Genomic DNA, 27,001 nt, shown 5'->3' with positions numbered 1-27,001 from the left:
TGTATAAAATAGAAGGGAATCTTGGACAAAACAGCATCACCATGATTGTTTTCATATGCAAATCTTCTGATCAGTGTCAGGAAAAAACAGGATATCATTTATATGTGACTTAAGCTATTCCCAGTAGGAAAAGTATGTTAACTTAAGAGTTTTAGAAACCAGTTCACTGCTTCCTGAAAATAAAACAAAAAACAAAACCCCCCAATTAAATTTGCTAATAGAAAAATCAGAAGAAATTAAAAAGAAGGCAATTGTTTTTACTTGGAATTTTAATTATGTACATGAATAGTAACATGAAGATGAGGAGTCCAGGAACTTAAAATTATCTCTAGATGAAAGAACAAACTAGTCCATTCAGCAATATGGCATCACCAGAGATAACAAAGAGGGCAAAGATAATCTTTCCTGAAAAAGAAAGACACTTTTTTGCATTCAATAGCAATATCTCTGGCCTTCTTTCTTTATCTGTTCAAAATACTGGTTTCTGCATGGAGTCTTTGTAGTACTTCTAAAAAAAAAAAAGAAAGGAAGAAATCAAACAAAGAAAGCACGAACAAGACTAATTCTGAAAAATACTGGCTACTTTAAAAGTTGAGATATTTTAAATAACTATAGGAAGCAGTGGAAAAGTGGAAAAAAGGTAAAGCACTGCAGCAAGACTAATACATTACAGGCAAGGAAAAGGGTAATTATTCTCCCTTTACATATGGGAAACAGACTCAGAGGTTTATTATTATAAAGATCATACTTCTAATTTTTTTTTAAATCCTACTCATGGCTTTAATACACATACACACAACCCAGAAGATGTAACAACAAAAGTAATTTTTCTAATTACTTTATAAGTAGACAACTTTTTTTGAAAACTGAAGAATGGAGAAATTTTAGAGACTATGCACAAGCTGTTTCTGGTATTGAAGAATTCCTCAACCAAAAAATTAGTATCTCATTTTTCCTATCTATACCTTGTGAATCTCTTCTGGACCTCTTTATTAAGTACATTAAACTTATATGTGAACTGAAATGAGACTACAATTCAGGGCATTATGGAAAATGAAACATGTTAATATGGTTACATTTAATTAACTATATGTCACATTAAATATAAAAAAACTTGCTTTTTTTTAAAGTTCAAATGAAATGATTTCTGCCAGATTTTAATCTCAACAGGGGCTGTGACTTCAAATAGTAGTGGGGGATGGGAAATATTTTTTAAAAGGAATATTAATGATTTCCTTTAATTCTTTTTTTTTTTTTAGGTTTTTGCAAATCAAATGGGGTTAAGTGGCTTGCCCAAGGCCACACAGCTAAGTAATTATTAAGTGTCTGAGGCCGGATTTAAACTCTGGTACTCCTGACTCCAGGGCCCGGGCTCTATCCACTTGTGCCACCTAACTGCTCTCTTTAATTCTACTTTTACAGAACATCTGCAAGATTAAAAAAATAATACATGACCTGGTTCCACTGTCATTTTCTATGATCTGAAAACTGCTGAGTGCTCCAAACTTTCTACAGCTATTTTCTATATAGTAAATAACTTGTGAATTAGAAAGAAAAACAGTCCTAGTGTATTTTTAAAATATTTAAATATTCAACATTTTAATTGGTAAAACAATGATTTTTAAAAAAAATTTATCATTCTTTATTCTATGGTTGTGCTATTAAGCAAACAATTTGAATATCATATATAATTATAATAGGTTATACTAGAGTCATCTACTTAATGGTTTCAAAGTTCAAAAAATACAAGACACTTAAAGCAAAACCTCAATATTGTAACTGTCTCGAAATCATATGATGTGCACAGACAGGATAATGTTAATAACTAGTGTATCCAGTACCAACTATGGACTTCATAGTGAAAGAAAAGAGACAAATCATTTAGAAAAGTCTACTATGGGCCAGGCCCTGACTATGCTAAACCCCTGACACATGATATTTCATTTGCTTCTCACAGAAGCCCTCTGAAATAGTTTTATATGACTTGTCTGGCGGTCACATAACTATTAAGTGTCTGAGGTCAAATCTGGACTTAGATTTTCCTGACTGAAGACCCAGCACTCTATCTAGTGCCAGCTGCCTAGAAAACATTCAATAGATTAAAAAAAAATCCAATAAAACTTTTCATGGTGACCTGAGCAGTACACAAAGAAAACTTAGTTGATTTCTTATCATTGACTGACTGAGAGATATTAAACTTGATCTGTTTAAGTCTCACCTTGCCCATTTGTAAAATGGGAGTATGGTGGAGATATTACCTTTCTCTTTTAAAATATGCTAAAAGCATAACAGTAAACAGTAATATAACCAAATTTTCTTTACAATTATTTATATTTAAATGAAGTTCAATGCATAAAACTTTTCTGTCACTCCCATTAAGTGACCGACAAGTTTCTTTTTTTGTCCATTCCCATTCATTTTTCCTTTTATGTTGTCAGTTTATCAGGACCAATTGTTCTGATCATACTTTTTTTTCATTTTGCATAAAGTTCCCTTTAGATTTCTTTATCCTACTCATTATTTTCTTATTTATATTATACTATTCCATTTCATTACTGTGCAATAATTTAACAGCCCCTATTATTAGACTTTAGATTGAATTGTTTTTAAATTACAAATAATATTATAAAAATCTTTGACCAGTTTCTTCTGTTTTGTTTTTAATAACATTCCAACAGAATTATTAGACTAAAAGACATGGTAATTTTTGTAACTTTTAATGGATACTTTCTAAAGAATTTTACTACCTTGTAATTTTAGCAGCAGTGATGAAAATGTGAACCTGTTTCTCCACAACTATGCCAAAATTCAATTTCCTGGACTTAAATTATTTTTTCTCAGTTTTGTGGATGTAAAATGGTACTTTAGAAATATTTTAATGCTTAAATCTGTTTATCAGTGAAAGTGAGCATTTTTCAATTGTTTGTGAATAATATGTTTATTCTTTTGTAAATTTTGTTCCTATACTTGCAATGCTTATCTTTTGAAGGTGGAAATAAAATATTATTTTTAAAAAGTGTAGGGTTTCTCTCTTTGATAAAAATTTCTGGAAAAATTGGAAGTTAGTATAGAAGAAACTTAGATTAGACCAACACCTCACATCCTATACCAAGATAAGATCCAAATGGATACAGGATTTACACATAAAAAAACAATACTATAAGCAAATTGGAAGATCAAGGACTAGTTTACCTGTCAGATCTATGGAAAGGGAAGCAGTTTATGACTAAGGAAGAGATGGAGAACATCACTAAAAACAAATTAGATGATTTTGATTACATTAAATTAAAAAGCTTTTGCACAGACAAAAACACTGTAACCAAGATCAAAGAAATGTAGTAAACTGGGAAACAATCTTTACAACTAATGTTTCTGACAAAGGACTCATTTCTAAAATATATAGAGAACTAAGTCATATTTTAAAAAAAAGCCATTCCCCAATTGACAGATGGTCAAAGGATATGCAAAAGCAATTTACAGATGAGATTAAAGCAATCATTAGTCATATGAAAAATTATTCTAAATCAGTACTTATTAGGGAAATGCAAATTAAAGCTTCTCTGAGGTACCACCTCACACCTCTCTGCTGGCCAATATGACCAGAAAGGATAATGATCATTGCTGGAAGGGTTTTGGAAAATCTGAGACACTATTACATTGTTGATGGAGCTGTGAACTAATCCAACCTTTCTGGAGAGAAATTTGGAAGTACACCCAAAGGGCAACAAAAATGTGCATACCCTTTGATCCAGCAATACCACTACTGGGTCTATACCCTGAAGAGATGATAAAAAAGGGTAAAAATATCACTTGTACAAAAATATTCATAGCAGCCCTGTTTGTGGTGGCATAGAATTGGAAATCAAGTAAATGTCCTTCAATTGGGGAATGGCTTAGCAAACTGTGGTATATGTATGTCATGGAACACTACTGTTCTATTAGAAACCAGGAGGGATGGGAATTCAGGGAAGCCTGGAGGGATTTGCATGAACTGATGTTGAGTGAGATGAGCAGAACCAGAAAAACACTGTACACCCTAACAGCAACATGGGAGTGATGATCAACCTTGATGGACTCACTCATTCCATCAGTGCAACAACCAGGGACAATTTTTGGCTATCTGCAATGGAGAACACCATCTGTATCCAGAGAAACAACTGTGGAGTTTGAACAAAGGCCAAGGACTATTACCTTAAATTTAGGGGGAAAAAAAACTGATATCTTATTGTCTGATCTTGTTATCTCTTATACTTTATGTTTCTTCCTTAAGGATATGATTTCTCTCTCATCACATTCAACTTAAATCAATTTATACCATGGAAACAATGTAAAGATTGCCTTCTGTGGGGGGGTGGGGGGAGGGAAGTAAGATTAGGGGAAAAATTGTAAAACTCAAAATAAATAAAATCTTAAAAAAGTATAGCGTTTGCTTTGGTAAACTTTTCCAATGAGTTCCCTTTACATATTTATATCAAATTCATATCTAATGCATTATATTGGCCATTAATTATTTTCCCAATCTAATATTTTTCTTTTTACTGTACTGCTTTATGTTATCTACTCTTTATGTCTTTTAAAGTACTTCTAGGGGCAGTTAGGTAGCATAGTGGATAAAGCACCAGCCCTGGAGTCAGGAGTACCTGGGTTCAAATGCGGTCTCAGATACTTAATAATTACCTAGCTGTGTGTGGCCTTGGGCAAGCCACTTAACCCCGTTTGCCTTGCAAAAAAAAAAAAACCCTAAAAAAAAGACCCTAAAAGTACTTCTATCATTCAAGTTTCATTATTTCATTCAAGACAATTCTCTCAAAAAACAGTTAACTTCTATTACTAGAATATAAGAATTACATATAAATTAGCTGAAATATCACCCCATTTCCCAATTTTCTCCATCAACCTGGAAGTTCTGTGAATAAATAATTTAAAACTGGCTAGGACTGAAGCTAGTAAACACACACACAAAAAGTCTTTGTTTACCTGTTGAAAATGGGCAGCGCTATGATCATTCTATTTATTTCTTTGTTTAGATGATTGCTTCACATCTTCAGCCTTATAAAACAAAAATGTGGACATTAATGTATAGAACCTAAGACTCAACATTTGACTAAAAACAAACCTTCAGTATTGTAAACACATTTCTTCTATTAAAAAATAAATTATTAACAGGCTGGCCTTTTAAAGTATCTCCATAATAGTTCAAAGTATTCAATAATCTTTTAACAATCCTGAAAAGTTAAAATAACTCTATTAAGGACAACTTAGTACATCTTGACTTTTCCCCTTAAACAAGTTATGATTGAACCACACCCATTCTGCCCACCTGAAACCCTGGAAACATAATTTAGGGAATGGAAAAGATTACTTGTTTTGTTTTTTCTGCAAGGCAATAGGGTTAAGTGGCTTGCCCAAGGCCACAGCTAGGTAATTATTAAGTGTCTGAGGCCAGATTTGAACTCAGGTACTCCAGACTCCAGGGCCGGTGCTCTATCCACTGTACCACCTAGCCATCTGGAAAAGATTACTTGTTAACTGAGAAAAGGTCTCAACTGTGGTCACTGTTAATGTGTCACATTGCTAGAAATAGGTTGTGTGATATGGAGAGAAATGTTCATGCTCCCTAAGGTCAAAGTCTTTTTATTTTCATTTAGTTTGCAATTCTGAAAAAAATTAATATTATACCACATTATTCAACTGACGAGTCTGATATTTCATTAGCTTTTCTTGCCAATTAGTATTTAGTCCTATTCACATTTATAGTAATTTCAAGGATTTCATATCCACAATTCACATCGTGATGCTTCCTCTTCTTCCCCTATGATCTTGCAGTCATATTTTAGGTTGCTGGGCACTCTAACTTATACTTTCTAATTGAGAACAGTTGTAAGAATTTCTGATATATGTTTCATATAAAGCATATTAAGTTTCAACATGCTATACCATGGTACAAGTCAAAAGGATCTCCCTAGACGCAGGCCCAATGTCAAACGTTCCAGGTCCACAATAGCTTTCAAGTTATCAATCAGGAAATCCTAAGAGATTCTGGTTTAGTCTAGAATCTTGGATCCTTGACAAATCATCACCATTTTCATTATACTAACTTACAGTTATGCAACATTTTAGGATTTACAAGTATTTTCCTCAAAATCAGTCAGAAATAATGATTGCATTATCATTGTCATCTTTATAGATCAAGAAACTGAGACTCTGAAAGATGAAAGGATATGCCTAAAGTCACATTGTTAGGAAGCAGAGCCAAGTTCCTCAACCATCCAGGGTGGCTAGGTGGCACAGTAGATGGAGCACTGGCCTTGGAGTCAGTAGGACAGGAGATCAAATCCGGCCCCAGACATGTGACTCATACTAGCTGTATGACCTTGGGCAAGTCACTTAACCCTAACTGCCTCACATCCAAGACCATCTACAGTCATCCAGATTCCTATCTGGCCACTGGTCCCACAGCCAACTTCAGAGACCCCCTCATTGGTTTCGCCGACCCTGATGTCCACAACAAATTCCACTCCTGAAACCACAGGTTTAGAGGTTTGGGTCACACTTAGCGCACATAGCGCAGCCAGGCAGGCAACGGCAGCTGAAAGGAACAGCCAGCAGGTCCCCCGCATCCCATTCATGGCACTGGTGCTCAGGCGGTGGGCTGCTGCTGAGGAAGAAGCTCTATCCCCTGGCAACACTTCCTCGAAGACTCCATTTCGTGTTGTCTCCTCAATGCTGAATACTTATTTGATTCTTCTTACTTTCCGTTTCCTCCACACTTCTTTGTTCTAATTCCCTTTCAGATACCCCTGATGTCTGCCTCTGGATAATAATTGACTTGTTACCTTCTCCAAAGTCTTTTGATCTGGGATGTTACCTCCTTGCTTGAATCTGCTGGGCCTTATCCCAGACTCCAATCAGATTTCGTGTCCCTGTTCAGCCATTTGTTAGATTCCTGCCAGCTGACTTATCCTTACCCAGGTGAATGCTGAAGAGGCGGGAGACAAGGATGAAAAGTTCTCCAAGTTCTCCATTTATTTACCAGAATACAAGTGCTTAAATATCCTCCCTGGTCCCTAGTCCACTCCCACTCCTGTGGCACTCTCCAATCAACCAGTAAAACAATGCTTCAGTGCTCGAGGATACCAGGTGATAAAAGTTTGCAGTAGTCCCACACTCAACAGCCCCGCACAGGTGACTTAGCACAGCACCCCCACACTCAAATCCAGTTCACAAACTTGTCATGGTATCACCTCCTGATATCATGGTCTTATTCAAAAAATGGACAAATATAATAACAATAATCAACCATCCAGTCAGTGCATCATGCTGGTTCTCCAGAAGCCTGGTCTATGAGAATGACTGATTTCAGAGGCAAGTATAGGGTTTTATGATTGTTTTTGGACAATAAATAAACATTAAAGTGAAAAAGGATAGGGGAATAGTGAGAAGGGATAGACATAGACATGGGCATGGACATACACACAGTTATTTGTGGATTTTTGCCCATTTCTAATATATACAAATATATTTTTTACATATATATGTATATAACATATATAGTATTTATAGGTATACTATCACAAAAACATATTAACGTAGGCCATTGCTCTTGTCTTTCATACTTCCCCTCTTCCCTGTTTGGGCAATGCATCAAATGAGACTTTGGTAACTTTATGACCAATAAGAGACAGCTACAAGAATAGCAGAGAAAATGCCTAATGGTTTGAAGTATAACTAAAAAATATATCTATCCACTTAGCCATATAACTTGGTTGGAAAAATATTGAATAATGTGGCTTCTAAGAACTCTTCCTAATTCTAATCTCTGATGCTTAGAGATCATCAGTATTATTACATCGATCATAACAGTACTATGGAAGAGGAATCTTGACTTCCATCCTGTTATTTAGTTGCCACATCCTTGAGAATTTAATCTCAAGACTTTTAAAATCATGGGTTATATTTAAGAATACAGGAGCACAGAGGAAACTCCAGGACTATCAGTTTGGTAATTCCAGGGAAGGGTTTTTATGCAGTTTTAAGGACTGCCTTCTAGTCAGGATATGAAGTTGGTCTGTGTTAATAGACTGTGGGATCTTACCAATGTTAGAGTAATACTGTTAGGTATTAAGAAGTCTGGAAAATGAGAAAAAATAGTTTAGTGTTGAAAGACTACAGGACATAAGAAAATATGGGGAAGTAAAATACAAAGTGATACTATTTTGGTTCAAATTATTTTTGAATGTTTTGTTTCATACTCTAATGCTAGAATAGTAGTATACGTGCAAGTATCTCAGTCTTTCAAACATGTTATCCACAAGCCTATTCATTTTGAGGGTCCTGGATTGAACCCAGAAAACAACACGCAAAAACACACTTCTGATTTAAGAAAAAAACTCTTGCTAAGGAACACTCTTCTTGTTTGATTATATATCATTTATTCTCTACCAAAACAAGATAGTTAAAATAATTAATAATTAAAAAATATTGAATCTACATATGTATATAAACTATCACAAAAACATACTGATATAAAGCAATCTGGATCTATGCAATGTCACTATTTAAACTTCAAAAGACCATTTCCTGACCTACCCAAAAATTAACTTTAGAACTTTTACATTTCTTTCTTTTTCTTTTTCTTTTTTTAGATTTTGCAAGGCAATGGGGTTAAGTGGCTTGCCCAAGGTCACATGGCTAGGTAATTATTAAGTGTCTGAGGCTGGATTTGAACTCAGGTACTCCTGACTCCAAGGCCAGTGCTCTATCCACTGCGCCACCTAGCCACCCCTACATTTCTTTTTTTTAAGAAAGATTTTATTTATTTTGAGTTTTACAAATTTTTCCCCATTCTTGCTTCCCTCCCCCCACCTGTTAGTCTTTACATTGGTTCCATGTTATACATTGATCTCAGTTAAATGTGATGACAGAGCAACCATATCCTTAAGGAACAAAAATAAAGTATGAGATAGTTACTGGTCTTCTGTATAGATTTTGTCTTAGTCATGTCTACACTACAGCAAACAAGGATTCAATAAATAATAAAACTATACAGTAAGTATGAGTGATAATTTTCCACTATTAGGCTTAGTGAAGGAGAATTGGAAGAAAATGCAGGTGATTAAAACCTTCCAAATTTGTTGCCTAAAATGTGGGCTATATTAGTCTTCAGAAAATAAATGTAATATCTGTTGTTGAGGTTACACTCAGAGTCCTTTGAGCAAGAGAAAGTCTTCCATTCTTAGAGAGTTCAGAGCTACTGTCAAGTCATGAGTAGTTATTGGAGTATCAAGCTAGTTGAGCATAAAGAGATGTCACCAATAGATGGCCACCTTCTTTCCAAAGAAAAATTTTAAATTGCCCTCAACCCAATTGATAAATGGTCAAAGGACACAAACAGGCAATTTTCAGAGAGAAATCAGAGCTCTCTTGTTATATTAAAAAACACTCTAAATAACTACTGAATAGAGAAATGTAACCCAAAAGATCTCTGAAGTACCACTTCATACCGATCAGATTAGTTAATATGACAAAAAATGCAAAGTGATGAGATGTTGAGGGGAATGTGGGAACACTGGGACACTAATCCAACCATTCTGGAGAACAATTAGGTGCCCAAAGTGTCAGCAATACCACTGCTACATCTATATTTCAAAGATATAAGGGGGAGGGGCCTATTTCTACAAAAAATATCTGTAGCAGCTCTTTTTGTGGTGACTAAGAACTGGAAATCAATACACCTCAGTTGGGGAATGGTTAAATAAGCTGTGGTATATGACTGTGATAAAATATTATTGTACTGTAAGAAATAATAAGTAGGATGATTTCAGAAAAACCTAGAAAGACTGACATGAATGAATACAAAATGAAGCAAACAGAACCAGAAAAATGGCAATATGATGATGTACTATGAGTGACCTGGCTATTCTTTTTTTTTTTTTTGCAAGGCAGTGGGGTTAAGTGGCTTGCCAAGGCCACATAGCTAGGTAATTGTTAAGTGTCTGAGGCTGGATTTGAACTCTGGTACTCCTGACTCCAGGGTCGGTGCTCTATCCACTGCGCCACCTAGCCGCCTTGTGACTTGGCTATTCTCAGCAATACAATGATTCAAGACAACCCCAAAGGACTAATGAGGAAACATATTATCATCTCCAGAGAAATAACTGATAATGCTTGACTACAGATTGATGCATGCTATTTTTAGACTTTTACTTTTTTTTTCCTTTTTGAGTCTTTTTTTTTGTACAAAAATGGCTAATATGGAAATGTTTTACATGATCTAACTGTTTACCATCTTGGGGAAGGAATCTGGAAGTCAAAACTTCTTAAAAAAATCATTCCAATTTTAATACTTTTGCTATAAAGAAAGAATGAAGTTGTCACTGAATAGAAGAATGGCTCATAATTACTTGGAACAATGAGGAAAGGAATTGGTGGAGTGAGTTTTTTAATACATCTAAATCTAAAAGTTACAAGGAAATGCAATTTCATGGGACATTTGGTCATCATATATTGTAGTACTAATGAAAAATATTTGCAAAAATACTACCATGAAAATAACTGCAACTTATGTGACAACATTGGTTGCTAAGGATGAGGTGTTAAGAGAAATTCTATAAGGAACCTGATAAGGTGCTTCAAATCATATCTAATCAATATTCACTCGGATACTGTGTGACTTTAATGAAAAAGTGAGATTGGATAGAAAATATACAGAAAGCAGAAGTAAAAGTGTGAGATGAAGTTCCATGTATGGGAGTGGTTACACTATAGGGTAACATGAAAGGGGATAATGTGAAAGAAGACTTAGAAGGTAGCCAAGACAGATAATAAAGAATTTTCACTGCCAAAAAAAAAAAATATATATATATATATATATATATATATATATATATATATATATATATAAAGGCGAGTGTGATTCAGGAAAAAGAAGACAGAAGTCAACGATCTGTCAATTATATAAAAATCTCACATCATCTGCTCACGAATACTTTATTTTAAAAAAATCAGTAGTCACTGTTCATAGAGAGCTCTTCTTCCCAGAAAAAAAATGAAACAGGTCTTACTTTAACAGAGAGGAAAAGACTTGTTATTGATATAGAAGTTATTTTTAAAACCAAGAAGAGCAAAATTGAGAAAAATATATGAACTGCAATTAAAATGACTGAACCTTGAAACAATTAATGAAATTAATTAACTGAAAAGTAAAAATGGAAATTGTAAGATGTACTGATATTTAATCAAAATAAATTAGTTGCTACAAAGATACCAGAAGAGTTCTGAAAAGTGCTTTAGTCAGCAAATGATTCACTTACATTATCAAAGGGAAAAAGATGACTGCCAAAGGGAAGTTTGGATTAAAATATAAATTTAGCTATAAATTCTTACAAAGGATGATGGAAAGTTTATGATCAATAAAGCAGAGATAATCAGTGAAGGATAAAACAAGTTTAAAGAAAATATGGAAAAGATATTCAACTAAGGAAAGTCAACCTAAGGATATTTAAGGATGAAAATGGAAGGATTACAAACAGAAGAAAAAGGACAATGTCTGTAACAGACATTTTAACAAATCAAGGATAGCAGAATGACTAAACTTAGCTGCTAACATCAGAGTCCCCAACAAACTGAGAGATGAAGTAAAAATGAGACTAAAGAGAATATATATGAAAAAAATAGTCAAATAGGACATATATATGAGATCCATGCTTGAGGTGATATTAACTGTAAGCACTGATATTCACTATGCAATATTAATAATCCTATATCCAAGGTATCCAAAAGAGAAGATTTATCAAAAGGGAAAAAACCTCAAACTTTGTAACTATTAAAAAACCTGACTTATAGAACATCAATAATTACTATCCAATTTATGTAAAATTATTATGAGACTTTTACACATGAAACAAAGGTAATACTAATAATAAAGTTATGGCAAATAATAATTGACAATGGGCTACATCTTTACCATCTCTCTCAATTAGCTCAAATGGGTAAAGAAAATAATATCCCATTTGATTCCATAGAACAAAACCCCTTCAAGATCTTTTACAACAGAGCACATCTCTTCTAAATATCAAGAAAATTCAGGGTTCCTTGGAACATGTAACAACATAATTAATCCTGCTCCATAACTTTCTGATAATAAATATTGGGCAAAGAGTAACACTTCTATCTGTCATTGTAATCCTGTTAAGGTCAAGGAGGGATACTCTGTGAATGATTTTGTTAACCCTACTAATTTGTGGATGAAACTGTAAGCTCCAGAGCACCGCAAAACCTTCTACAAGAGATATGTAAACAATCAGAAGAATTTGTCTAATTTATCCACAAATGTCCAAGTAGTTAAAAAATTTTTATTGTTCAGATTTCAACATGCATCAGTCTGGTTCCACCAAAAAGCATGTCTGACAGTCTTAGAGGACTAGGTAGCACAGTGATTGTGGTCTAGGCCTGAAGTCTTGAGTCTCAGATATTACTAATGGTGTAATGCTGGACAAGTCATTTAACCTCAGTACAGCATAGACAAATCGTCAATGAGCTGGGTCCAGAGGTAAAAAAAAGAGGGTAGTGGTGTGACATGGATTGCTTTTGGAAAATGGCAAAGTTTTTTACTGACTGAGTAGGTGGTACAATGGATGACTAGGTGGTATAATGGACAGAGTGCCAAGACTGGAGTCAGGAAGCCTTACCTTCCTGAATTTAAATCTGGGCTTAAACACTTATCTGTGTGATCCTGGGCAAGTCACTTAACCCTGTTTGCCTCAGTTCCTTACCTGTAAAATGAATGGAGAAGTAAATAGCAAACTACTCCAATATCTTTGCCAAGAAAACCGCAAATGGGTGTCACAGAGAGTTGGACCCAAATGAACAACAGCAACAATAACATGCTTCCTATAAACGTAAGAGGCTACCTTTTTAATACTAACAAAGTATGGTACAAGGCAACAGAAGAAGCGGCACTCTGAAGAACTAAAGTGAAGGAATTGTCTGATGGGAAGAGGAAGGGTGTTGGGTCACATGATAAGAGTGAGAAATGACAAGGAGACAGACAATCAGACTGATCCTCCAGTATCTTCATGATGCTAGGAGAAAGCAAGGAAGGCTTTTTTTTAAATTTTTTTAAGTTTTTGCAAGGCAAACGGGGTTAAGTGGCTTGCCCAAGGCCACACAGCTAGGTAATTATTAAGAGTCTGAGACCAGATTTGAACCCAGGTACTCCTGACTCTAGGGCCAGTGCTTTACCCACTGTGCCACCTTAGCCACCCCTAAATATTGTTTCTAAATATTCTATATTTATTCAATATTCTAAATATTGTTTGGATTGCCTGGGGTGAACTATGGGATGGAATGAATTAGAATTTCCCAGGATATGCAGGCATGGATGGATTATGATTAGCATAGTTGGAAGCAACAACTGGATCGATAAGATCACAGATTAATTTGAGTATCTGAAAATAATGTGGATAAATGGGGAGTTGGGGGAAAAACATCTAGGATTCCAGGATTTGAAGTTGGAAAGGAATACAGGTCATGTAGTTTAAGCTCCTCATTTTGTAAATGAGGAAATATAGTTCCAGAAAGTGGAAGGGAGTTTTGAAAAATTGAAGCCAGTTGTGTGACACTTAGTTGTTGACAGATTTATTGGTTGAATAGATGTGCACTCTGCTTGTGAAGGGCTTTCCGATTCTAGGATTTTGAATGTTTCATTAATGGCATCAGAAGCTTAACTACTTCTGGTTACATTTAACAAATCTTATGGTACACTGACTAATAGCCTTTCCAGTTGCTTGTTGAAGTGACTTTTGTTTGTTTGTTCCAGACTGTTTCCCTAAGTTTGCAATCTGTTTATTGTATATTCAGTCCCTGTCCTTTCCCCCCCTTTAAGAACATGAAATGCATTTTCAAAGCTGCCTTAAGAATGATGAACCTGGGGCGGCTAAGTGGTATAGTGGATAAAGTACTGGCCTTGGGAGTCAGGAGTACCTGGGTTCAAATCCGGTCTCAGACACTTAATAATTACCTAGCTGTGTGGCCTTGGGCAAGCCACTTAACCCCATTTGCCTTGCAAAAACTTAAAAGAAAAAATAAATAAAATAAATAAGAATGATGAACCTATGTTTTATTAATATTGTGGAAAATTTATGAGGATACTTTTCAAATTTGTTATAATCCATTCTACAGTTTTGAAAGCTAGTTTTTTTTTTAAATTGAGGTTGATATTGCATAGATGATAACTGTTTTTTTAATCTGGATTTCTCACTGAACTTTGATTTTAGGATTTTACTGTCTCAACATTATAGTCACAATCACAACTTTCATGTTGTGCCTAGAAAAGTCCAAAGGTAGATGTAAACACTGTCTTTATTCACAATGTAACTTCTGGATTCAAATGAAAAGATCATATTAAGAATTTTACTCTTATCAAGTCCAAATGACATTATTATTATTATTATTATTATTATTATCATCATCATCATTACTATAGAATGAACCTTTGTGGGAAATTAAATACTATTTACATAAGGGAAATGCACTTTGAGTTCTGAACAACACTTACAAAATAATTTTTAGAACAGAATATATTTACATTCTGGGGTCTAACAATACTGTAACCATAAGCAACAATTTATATTTCTCTAAGTAGACCAATTATAAAAGGATTGCAACTATGTGTGCTCCACTGACATCCAAAAAAGTCATGAGAACTAAAGATAAACAAACGTCCTATGGTTTGTTTACAGGAAGAAATCAGTTTGTTAGTCAAAGAAAATTAGTATGTGTCTATTATGTGTCAGGCTTTGAATTAAAGGTTGGATATGCAAAAAAAGGTAAAAAAAAACAAAACAGCCCAGGTCCTTGAGGAGCTCCCATTGTAAAAGTATCAAGAATTACAGGAGATGAAAAAATATGGATGAGCTGTAATGTGATTTGTCTCACTGGAGGGAGTTATCCACATTAATAAGGAGCTTAAAGGTCCAGTGAAGTGTCCATGGCAGCTGTCTACCATTTATAGAGTAGGGACAACAGACATGTTAAAGATCACAAAACAGGAGTTCAAATTTCAGGAATGAGGCATTCAAGTTAGGAGTACAGACCCCAATATCCCACACAGATTCTCAGAAACATTAGTAAAACTTAGAATGTAGGTAAAATATGCAGTAACTTAGATGCTGGTCTTAGAGAGCTTTGGAGTCTTTTCTTTTCTTTCCTGACTCCAGGATAGGTGTATGATCACCCTTCTTAGACACCAGGGGAATAGTCAATTATTTCTGGAAGCTGAAGTTCCTGACTAAGAGGACAAAGGTAAAAGATCATTTTCAATCATATGATTTAGTCTTGGTTAAATTAAGTGTGTTTAGAAATCTAAGTAACAATGTGGAGGAAAAGAAAGCAGAGTATGTTTATTCAGGGAGGCTGAAATTTTCCTTTGTTCTCTTGCTGAACCAACAAATATCTGAATAAACTTTTAAGAACAAACTCAGAAAACTCTGCTAGGCTTCTCATACTCTTCACATGTTTTGTGTCTCTTGGGTACAATATTTTCTCTTTGAAGACTATCTAAGGGTTCCTCTAACAGTAATTATTAGTTGTACCATAGTCTTAGCTATTAAAATTTTAACAAATGTTATATCTTTCCAAATCCCAACAGAAGTCTAAAATGTGTCCTTTAATGTATCCCAACACAGGGGTGAAAATGATTCATTTCTATAGATTGAATACAAGTAAAACAAAGGAATAAATAACAAACAAAAAGCAAAGCCCTATCTCAGTATTTCCTATGTATGAGGCAATATCATGTTTCCTAAATGCTGACATAGATTTAGTAAACAGAGGGATCATTTTGAAATGCTTTATTCTGGCTGCCCAAATGAATGCATCTTAAAAGAAGCCTCCATAACTGAGCCTTATTATTAATTCTCATTTCCAAACTTAGCCTATGGCCATGACCACTATGATCATATCCTCTTGCGCAGTCTTGAATAAATAAACTGGAATGTCTGCTTGATTATTAAGGTTAGCCTAACAAAACTCATTCAAAAGAAAGATAGAATATTAGAATGTATTAGTTCTTAAAAGTGATAAAGGATGATGTATGAAAAGATGTCAGATTTAGTGTAGTCTATACCCGGAGGAAAAAGAACTGTAAAGTTAACAACCAAGAATACATTTCTTACATAAACTCTCTTTTACTTAACACTAATACTTTTATTCCAGAAATGTAACTGCCATTCCTTTGCTAGGGATTTTTTTCTTTGTTTGCCTAGCCTAGCACATTCACATATGTCCAGGGGAACTGCTCTTCCATGATATTTAATCAATCTCAAAATTCCTGTAAATAATTTGCAAACATTCATTTTAAAATCAGAGTATAAGAAAAAAAGAAGTCTGTTGAAAACCATAATGCCACTGAATGAGGTAGTTTAACTTAAGTGAATACTTGCTATTCTAGAGATAGAAAGACTGTTTATACTTGCACATCTAGTTATTTCCCTTCTTTATTTAAAAAAAGGTGGGGGGGGGGCAGCTAGGTAGTGCAGTGGATCGAACACTGGCCTTGGAGTCAGGAAGTACCTGAGTTCAAATCCAGCCTCAGACACTTAATAATTACCTAGCTGTGTGGCCTTGGGCAAGCCACTTAACTCCATTGCCTTACAAAAAATAAAAAAAATAAAAAATAAAAAAAAGGTAGGGAGGGTAATAAAAAAGTCTAATAGAAAAAAACTAATTCTTCTTCTCTCAAAAATCCTTACAATTTATAATGAATCTTTATTCATCACTGTTCTTTCTGAAGTCTTACAAGGAACTTCTGTTCTTCATTCAAAATATCTCTATGTATTTAATTAGTCAATGCTATTTTTTTAGCAATATTCCACATGCAGCATTAGTAAGAAAGGAAAAATGATGAAAATAGGCTTTAGCAGTATACAACTTAAGGCTCATTTAAATTTTCAGTGGGTACAGATAAAGGAGAGGAAGAAAAAGGAAGAAAGCCAAAATAAGACTTACATGTAAATTTTTAAAAAGGGCCAGAACTCAATATTAGTAGCTTTAATATATAATTTATGTAAATGGTTAACAGAAACCACACCTGTTGCAATGTATTAAATTATTCAAGGCAGTCAGTCACAGCTCTGCCTCTGTGACCAAGTGAGCATCTCTTTATGGTTTCTGGTGCATATCTATTCACACCTTCCCTAGAGATATAAATTCGTCAATTTAATTCCATTTTCTAAATTGTCAGTTTCCAGTTTCTGAAATTTTTCTCATTATTTTCAATTTTCTTTATAATTTACCAGTATAGACTTGCTGAGATTTTTATAATAGAAAAACAAGAGACCAAAAGTAAATTCTGAAGAAATAAAAGACCCTTTTCTTTAAGTGTATAGTATTTCAGAAGGGGCTGCCAAGTGAAACTTGATAGTCAGAATTTCTTACTTTAAGTACTCATTTCAAGAGGCCCTGCTTAGATACAGGGCCAAAAGCCAAAAAATTACTTCACTGAAATATTACAAGAAATTATGTATGTATGTGGAAAATAGGGAAGGGTTTAATAACTTGTTCTATGATTCTTCTAAATCTTAATTGTTATACATCAGAATGTTTTGGAAAAAAAATTATTTTAAAAGCTTTGGTGATCCTCTAATCTACAATAAAGGTCTGCTTATGATCTGCATTCTCTTGTGTGTGCCAAGTTATTCTGTCCTTACCCTTCTCAGATCACAACAGCAATCTTTGGTACTTCTGTGGATGCCAGTCACAAGGAAAGGTGTTTAATATGACCTTAGAATAGCTTTCTCGCTAAGTTACCAGACAGCATATCAGATCAAGGAAAAAGAATAATCTCGGATAAATAAATATGTTTGAATGTATGCTCACATATACACATACCATATAAGGTTTATGTACATATAAATACAAATTGTGCATGAATATTTGCATGCATACATGCAATTCAACTCCAAAATATTCTAACTGTGCCATCTTCATGACTGGGATGAGAAGTGGGGGTTATTTGAATGTAGGACTGCCTCAGACTTTTCTTCTAGAAGTGGGAGGAGGAAAGATACCTTTATTTCTTTTGAAAGTTTTATAAGGGACATTACATAAAGTATTCTTCCATGGCCACAATTCCCTGTACTCCAGGGGAATGGAGTTCATTTGTGGAAAAAACTTTGTATATAGTAGTTAAAAATAATTACATAGATGACTTACAATTCTAGCAAATCATAAATACAAAAAAAAAAGTGAAAATTGAGAATAAGGTCATAGCAAGATGTATTCTGAATAAGGAACAATACTAATTTGAGATTGTTAAGAATGTCCAAATATTAATGTGATTTTGCATTTAGTCAAACTCTTCCCAATTCCTTTCAAGATAGAGCAAACTACAAAGATGTGAAGTTTTGTGTTCTTTTTATGAAACTGAACAAAAAAAATAAAATCTTAGAAGAGATTAATTTTTATTAATAAAATAGATCATGAAATGGTTATTTCTTACCTTCTCCTGGTTTGCATCCATTTGAAAGTATGTCTTCCATATATCTTCTAGGACTATGAATATTCGTAAGCTCCAATCATACAATTTCTCCCCATTGACCTTAAAATAAAAGTTGAAGAATATAAAGGCAATATGAATATAATATAAAATCAGTTACTTTCCCCATTTTCCATTAAAATGACAATTACCTACACATATTATAATCAGATTTGGGACATACATATTAAAAACAGTACCAAGTGAGCAAAAATTAGGATAGCAAGAATGCTGTAAAGAGTAAAATGGATGACAAGGGAAACCTGTGGCTAATACCAAACATTTTAAAAAGTTATTACATTACATAAAAATAACATATGTCAAAAATTCAACACACCATTCATTTTCACTGTTCCCTAACTTCCAAATCTATGTATATCCCATAAAAGACTAAATAAAAGCAAAAAAACCTAGAAGATTGTGATAAGTTTTGGAAGTCATGGACATTATATTCATCAAAACTTTTATTTGGGTATTTTTGGAGAGGGGGCAAGGAGATGATCTTAGATAAAACTATACAAACTTATTAAAAGAACTAGATAATCTTCAAGACTCAAAGAATCACTGAATCTCATATATGAAAGGACTCACAAAAAGGTCTTTTTAATCTATGCTCTCACACAGTGCTAGAAATACAACATACCTAACAGATAATTATTTACCCTTTTTAAACACTCTGAATGACAAAGAGCTTACTACTTCAAAACCAACTAATTTGGACAACTTAAATGGTAATCAAGTTCTTCCATATATCCAGTTGAAATTTGTATTCTTCTAACTTCATCTGATTTGTCCTCATTCTGTCCTCTGAAAAAGCATAAAAACAAGACTGCTTTCTCTTTCATCTGATAATCCTTCAATTATTATTGTGTTGCTATTCTTCCTATCCTTCTTTCCCTCACCCCTGCCATGATCACCTATATCATCTCTAGGCTTTTCTTAGCCAGACTAAAACTACTTAGCTCCTTCATTGTTCTTTCAACTATTACTAATGGTCATGGTGCCCAGATTCATCATAATCTCAGAAATACTTTCAAACTTTGGATGGATATGAAAAAGCATGTTTCAATAACTTTTATTCTCTCCAACCATTTAATAGGCATATGTTAAGATATGCACATGCTAGGCTATGGGAATTCAAGGATAAAAATGAAATGGACCCTGCCCTAAGGAGCTTTTATAGTCATTAGAGAAGACAACATGTATAAATTTAAATTTATATGCAATTGTATAATTCTGAGAGAAAGGCTAGTATCTTGGAAGAATAGAAAACAATAAACAAATAGTTCTTCATTAAATGAAATTTTTTGCCTAAATACAAAGAAAAATTATATAACAGCAAATTTAATATGAAAATGTCATAATGATCCCAAGGTTGTTACTAAAAAAAAATAAAAATATGACCTCCAATGACAATTATTTATTGATATTTTATGTCTAGAAAAGATAAAACAATTTGTTAGCTTACTAAAAGATAATTTAATATTCTCTCCCATATATACATGTGTGTAAGCCTACCACTGAAATGAAAAATAAAATATTTATTTAGGGGGGGATTAGAAAAGAAGGACAGAAAAAGAATATTATTTTTTGAATTTGAGAAGGACATGCTTAGATTGAAAACACAAATTACATCTAATGGATAGGCATATTCTCTAAACATCTATAGAAAACACATACCAGAAAGATAATTTGTTTGAAATAGTTAACTTCCTTCGAAGTTATACTAAATCATACATATTTATATGGTAAACTTTGCCTAATGACTTTAGTCAGAGCTATATTAACATAGAAAAACTCTGTTGCAAGAAATAATAAAAATTGTGCATCCTTAAGGAATTCTCATGTTCATTTAAAAAAAAGTATTTTTCATATATTTATAGAAATTTGGACTAAGGACTCAACTAATGTACCAAACATTTTAAAATTTTAGTTAAATAATTCATATGACTTTTGCTCATTTTTTAAAAATCTAATAAGAAATTTCTTGTAAATTTGGACCCGAAGGAATGTGAATATTAGGATTCGATAGCCTAAATATTTCTTCCACCTCCAATCATCCTCCAAAAAAAAGATTAAGATGATATTCACTGGAAAAGTTCATAGGATCAAATTCAATATTTCATCTTCTAAATTTCTAATAAAGTACAAATGTAAATGTTTACTGTTAAGTAGCCACTAATCAGAAGAATGTAAACATCTAAATTTTATAGAACTAACAAAATTTGAAACACAGAATATTAATACAAAGGTCTAAATACAATCTTTCAAATGCAAACAATATGCATCAGGAGAAACACAGAAAAAGGCTAACAGCACCTGGATTAACAAGGTTTTAAAAAAAAGCATAAAAAGATCAGATTCTTTTGAGACTTTAAGTGGTAATTTTTAAGTAATTTTAATATACAAACTAGTAAGCAGGATCCATGAGAATCTGTGGCAGCATGGTAACTAGATTTAGGACCAAGCAAAATAAATGCTGAACTGAAAGTTTCTAATACCTTAAAAAAAAAAGTCCCTTTCATATCTTTGAAGAAGTGTTACAAATAAATACTCTTATTAAATGATGATGAAAATGTCGGTGTAATAAAAAATGTACCACCTGCTGACATGTTAGCAAAAAGAAACAATGTTTAATTATAGGAGAATTGGCTTTTTTTCTCTGTAATTGATACACTCACATACTTTTAGTGAAATTTGATGCCAATGCTTCCCTGTGGTGTGGAGGAATCTCTGGGTTCCTGAAAACAAAGCCAGACAAGGACAAGCTCTGGCATCTCTTATCAAACTATAAAGACTTTGAGTATGTGGATGATTTGTGTTTGTTGTCCAAGATCTAACTTAAGTTCAGAGTGGTTCATCACTTGTTTGGCTTCAGGGTAATAGATTTTTTGGCAGTAGTAATTTTTTTTTTTTAAAGATTTCATTTGAGTTTTACAATTTTTCTCCCAATCTTACTTCCCGCCCCCCACCTCCCCACTGAAAGCAATCTGTCAAGTCTTTATTTTGTTTCCTTGTTGTACACTGATCCAAATTGAGTGTGATGAGAGAGAAATCACATCCTTAAGGAAGAAACAAAAAGTATAAGAGATAACAAGATCAGACAATTAAGATATCTGTTTTTTTCCTAAATTAAAGGGAATAGTCCTTGAACTTTGTTCAAACTCCACGGCTCTTTATCTAGATACAGATGGCACTCTCCTTTTCAGACAGCCCAAAATTGTCCCTGATTGTTGCACTGATGGAATGAGCAAGTCCATCAAGGTTGAACATCACCCCCCATGATGCTGTTAGAGTATACACTATTTTTCTGGTTTCTGCTCATCTCACTCAGCATCAGTTCATGCAAATCCCTCCAGGCTTCCCTGAATTCCCATCCCTCCTGGTTTCTAATAGAACAATAGTGTTCCATGACATGCATATACCACAGTTTGCTAAGCCATTCCCCAATTGAAGGACATTTACTTGATTTCCAATTCTGTGCCACCATAAAAAGGGCTGCTATGAATATTTTTGTACAAGTGCTGTTTTTACCCTTTTTCATCATCTATTCAGGGTACAGACCCAGTAGTGGTACTGCTGGATAAAAGGGTATGTACATTTTTGTTGCCCTTTGGGCATACTTCTAAATTACACTCCAAAAAGGTTGGATGAGTTCACAGCTCCATCAACAATGTAATGATGTCCTAGATTTCCCGCAACTCTTCCAACAATGATCATTGTCCTTTCTGGTCATATTGGCCAATCTGAGAGGTGTGAGGTGGTACCTCAGAGAAGCTTTAATTTGCATTTCTCTAATAATTAATGATTTAGAGCAATTTTTCATATAGCTATGGATTGCTTTGATCTCCTCATCTGTAAATTGTCTTTGCATATCCTTTGACCATTTGTCAATTGGGGAATGGCTTTTTGTTTTAAAAATATGACTCAGAGATGAACAGAACCAGAAAAACACTGTACACCCTAACAGCAACATGGGAGTGATGCTCAACCTTGAAGAACTTGCTCATTCCATCAGTGCAACAACTGGGAACAATTTTGGGCTGTCTGCAAAGGAGAGTACCATCTGTATCCAGACAAGGAGCTGTGGAGTTTGAACAAAGTACAAGGACTATTCCCTTTAATTTGGAAAAAAAACAACAGATATCTTATTGTCTGATCTTGTTACCTCTGAGAATTCTGTTCTCTTTAAGGATATGATTTCTCTCTCATCACACCCAATTTGGATCAAGGTACAACATGGAAACAAAGTAAAGACTGACTGCTATCTGTGGGGTGGGGATGGGGGGAGGGAAGCAAGATTGGGGGAAAATTGTAAAACTCAAATAATATCTTTAATAAAAACAACTCATCAAAAAATATGACTCAGTTCTCTATATATTTTAGAAATGAGTCCTTTGTCAGACTCATTAGTTGTAAAGATTGTTTCCCAATTTACTACATTTCTTTTGATCTTGGTTACAGTGGTTTTATCTGTGCAAAAGCTTTTTAATTTTAATGTAAACAAAATCATCTAGTTTGTTTTTGGTGATGTTCTCCATCTCTTCCTTAGTCATAAACTGCTCCCCTTTCCATAGATCTGACAGGTAAACTAGTCACTGATCTTCTAATTTGTTTATAGTATTGTTTTTTATGTCTAAATCCTGTAACCATTTGGATCTTATCTTGGTAAAGGGTGTGAGGTGTTGGTCTAATCTAAGTTTCTTCCATACCAACTTCCAATTTTCCCAGCAGTTTTTATCAGAGTTTTTATCCCAATACCTAGACTCTTTGGGTTTATCAAACAGCAGATTACTATAATCATTTCCTGCTGTTGCTCCTAGTCTATTCCACTGGTCCATCACTCTATTTCTTATTGGCAGTAGTAATTCTTGAAGATTGTCTATGTCTACTAAGGTATTGAGAAGTTGCAATCTGCTTTAGTGGAGGAAAGAAGCCCATTCTGGTAAAATTACAGATCCTAGAAAAAAAAAAAAGGATTTATCAATTAACAAGATGCCTCCAGCTTCCTGAAATTCTTAATAAAAAATTCTACATCTCTCAGCTCTGTTTTCCATCTGTCACTAACTTGCAGCCATTAAAAGCATCAAAGCTAATCCTCACTTACTCATGGGGATAGGATCTTAAGCACTTATGCCGTTATCCTCAGTACTTAGAATACTTCACTGAGGTTAACATAAATGTTTTTCTTCCTAACAAATCTAGTGCTAAAGGGCACTAGACTTGGAGTCAGGAAGATCTGAGTTCAAATTTGGTCTCAAATTTCCTAGCTGTGTGATCCTGAGCAAGGTGCTTTACTCGTCTGCTTTAATTTTCTCATCTGTAAAATGAGGATCATTTTAAAATGTTTTTGTGGAGATCAAATGAGAAAATATTTGGCAATTACATTACAAATCTTAGAGTACCATATAAACGTTATTATTAAGGTAACTGAGTTTTTTAGGATACTTAGCTTACTAATTTGTAAAAATGAGTTTCTAGAGTACTTCTCAAATGTGACGCACCCAGTACAGGCTAAAGTATAGAAGGGTTTTTTTTTAAGGTTTTTGCAAGGCAAATGGGGTTAAGTGGCTTGCCTAAGGCCACACAGCTAGGTAATTATTGTCTGAGACCAGATTTGAACCCAGGTATTCCTGACTCCAGGGCCTGTGCTTTATCCACTGCGCCACCTAGCTGCCCCTAATGTATAGAAGTTTTAACTGGCTAGACAAGAGCTTCTCAAAACAGAGCATGGTGCTGTGCTGTGCCTGTAAATAGAATCAATTCAAACCTATACTAAAGTATGCAATTAACTATGAAATTAGCTCTTCTTAGTATTAAATATTAGAAACAAACATACAACTTGGGGTTTTGTGTATGGTGATGTAAAGTGCATGTGGACAAACTGAAGTGGAGGAAAGAAAGTCTGCTGTAATAAGTGTTTACATTTATGATCCTTTTTATATTAACTACTGTTACACTGTCATACTCTGACATATATTCATTTTAATTGGAATAAATGTTTTAAAATCTTAAAACATTTTATCCTAAATGATTTAAAATAGATGAATACCAGTACTATCATGTCAGTTACTATATTTTGGGGAATTTGGGTAAAGTTAAAATAGAGAAAATAAGAATAACTTTGTAAACAGTTAATAAACGTAAGAATTCATCACATTATCAAAAGTATTCAATTCATTTAAGTTATTCTAAAATATGAAGTACTAAATATGTAAATAAGTAAAATATGTAGTCTGCTTGCTTTGCTTACCAATTCATGCTTAATCTCCAAAGCAAAGAGCCACAAATGAGAGTGGAAACAAAAAAAAACATAGTGCCTACACATTTCAATATAAATAGATCATTTTAACCCCAAACTAATAATTTTAAAATAAAAAAATAATATGACTATAAACAATATATGATTAATATAATTGAAGGCTTTATACAGAATAGTATGCAATTCATTCTAAAGAACTTTTTTGCACCTATATCTTGAGTGGTAACTAATTCCTACATCTTGGATCAAATTTAGTTGATGGGGGGGGGGGCAGGGAGGGGGAAGGTCCAAAGCAGAAGAAATCACATGTAATTGAAGCAGACCAAAGACAAATCATATGGACTGAGGAGAATGAAGAACTTCGAGAACAGGGTGTTCAAAGAGTTCTTTAGAGGATGGGGTGGAGAAGACAACAAGAATTCTGATAATGAATTTAATGGGCAGGAAGAAGAATGACCTGGAAGTCCAGATGAAAGTAACAAAGATTTCAATGGAATTAAGTGATCTGTAAAAGGGGAAAGTAGTTATTGTACTACTGAGTGATGATGGCAGAGAGAAGGCCTAAGAGTGTCAGCAGGGGATGAAAAAAGTATGCTGACTTCTCCTCCTGGTCCTGTGTGAAAACAGAGAAAGAAAGAATAATAAGCCTTAGGGAAAATCCTGTGAAGAAAGTTAAGTTTCAGTAAATACCAGAAGTATGGAATGAGAAATATGAGAAGACATCAAGGATGAAGGAGAAGTTTCCAGAGTGAGCAATGAAAAGGGATGTCAAAGAATAGGGACTGAGCATGGCAAATTTATCCCACAGAGGTGGGAGGATTCTATATTCACCACTACTTCCATTATAGGATATATATCAAGTGGTGTAGGTGCTTTTTACCCTCCCTTGGAAATATCACCCACTCCTATCATTTAATCTATCCCTTCTTTACAAATGATAATCAAGTCAATAAATCTATCTTCCATCTCTCATTAGAGCTTTAGTCTCTAATTTCCAACTGTTTTCAAAGACCATCTCCATTCGGACGGTCTGAAATCTAAAATTGAACTTGTATTTCCATTCCACCACCAAAACAAAACAACAATGAGAAACCTTTTACCTCTACTCCTAAATGTCTTGTTTCTATTGTTAGTACCACCATTCCCATAGTTACCCAGGCTCAAAATCTTAGAATCATATTTGTCTTTTCCTTTTTTCTCACACTCCTTATATCCAGTCAGTTCCCAAGTTCTACAATACCTTTTGTAACCATCCTTTCCTTCCTATTTACAGTATCACCACCCTTCTTCTATTTGACTTAGATCATTGTGAATAGTCTCCTTCTAAACTGGTCTTTTTGCCTCAGTCTTTCCTTCTTCCAATGCAAACTGAAACATCAGTCTGATTATTCCTCTGATCAGGCTCATTCCCTCTGATTAAAAACCTGTTCCCCCAATATCTTTAGATAAAATGTAAACTCAACTTAGCATTCAAAAGTCTCTAGAAGTAGCCAGTGGGGCACAATGGACAGAGAACTGGGTCTATAGTCAACAGCTGAATTCAAATTCAATACCAGACACTTACTAACTGCCACCCTAGGTAAATTGCTTAAGCTGTTTGCCTGAGTTTCCACAAGTGTAAAATAGAGATAATAATAGTACATTCCTTCCAGGATTATTGTGAGGATCAAATGAAATAATATCTGTAAAGTGCCTGGCATTTAGTAAGTACCATATAAATGTCATACGATATCTGTAGTCTTTATTTCATATGACTCCCCTTTTTTGCACATTAGGTTCTGATCACCCTGGCCTATTAGCCATTCCCTAATCTTGTCTTTCTTCCTCTCTCACAGCAATGTGCTTAGTTAGGTTTAACCTCTTCTGTTTTATGATGTGAACTTCTCACACCTCTACCTGAAAACATTCTTCCCTTCCTTCAAAGTCCCCCTAAGGTTCCATTTCCTCTAATTCCTGAAGTCTCTTAATCCCATTTCCCACCAGAGCTATAAGCTTTCCTTCTCAATCTTTCATACCTCTCTGCCTTCTTTGTACTGCTCCAAATTTAATCCATTCTAAATATTTCTATGTGTCTCATTTTCCCACCAATTCCAGTCAGTGAATTCCTTATAGTTAGGGACTGCTTTACATGTTTTCTTTTTTATCCTATATGTAAGACAGAGAAAGCATCCATAAAAAGCATGTTGCAGAATGCCAGAGTAATT

General features: G+C 34.1%; 1 protein-coding gene across 2 annotated transcripts in view; it reads right to left on the bottom strand.

Annotated features, from left to right (window-relative positions):
* Positions 1-229: 229 nt before the first annotated feature.
* The window catches only part of APOO (apolipoprotein O), a 76,253-nt gene continuing 49,481 nt past the window's right edge, over positions 230-27,001 (bottom strand). For both annotated transcript variants that reach the window (XM_074214247.1, XM_074214246.1), the window contains 3 exons: positions 18,500-18,598; positions 4,978-5,049; positions 230-508 (listed from right to left, as the gene is read on the bottom strand). In XM_074214247.1, coding sequence (XP_074070348.1) covers positions 5,008-5,049; positions 18,500-18,598 — 141 coding nt within the window. In that variant the 3' untranslated portion in view covers positions 230-508; positions 4,978-5,007. The remainder of the gene's footprint in view (positions 509-4,977; positions 5,050-18,499; positions 18,599-27,001) is intronic.

The sequence above is a fragment of the Macrotis lagotis genome, chromosome 1, assembly GCF_037893015.1.
Source record: "Macrotis lagotis isolate mMagLag1 chromosome 1, bilby.v1.9.chrom.fasta, whole genome shotgun sequence".
In the NCBI taxonomy this organism is placed as follows: Eukaryota; Metazoa; Chordata; class Mammalia; order Peramelemorphia; family Peramelidae; genus Macrotis; species Macrotis lagotis.
This window is presented reverse-complemented; position numbering and strand designations above follow the sequence as displayed.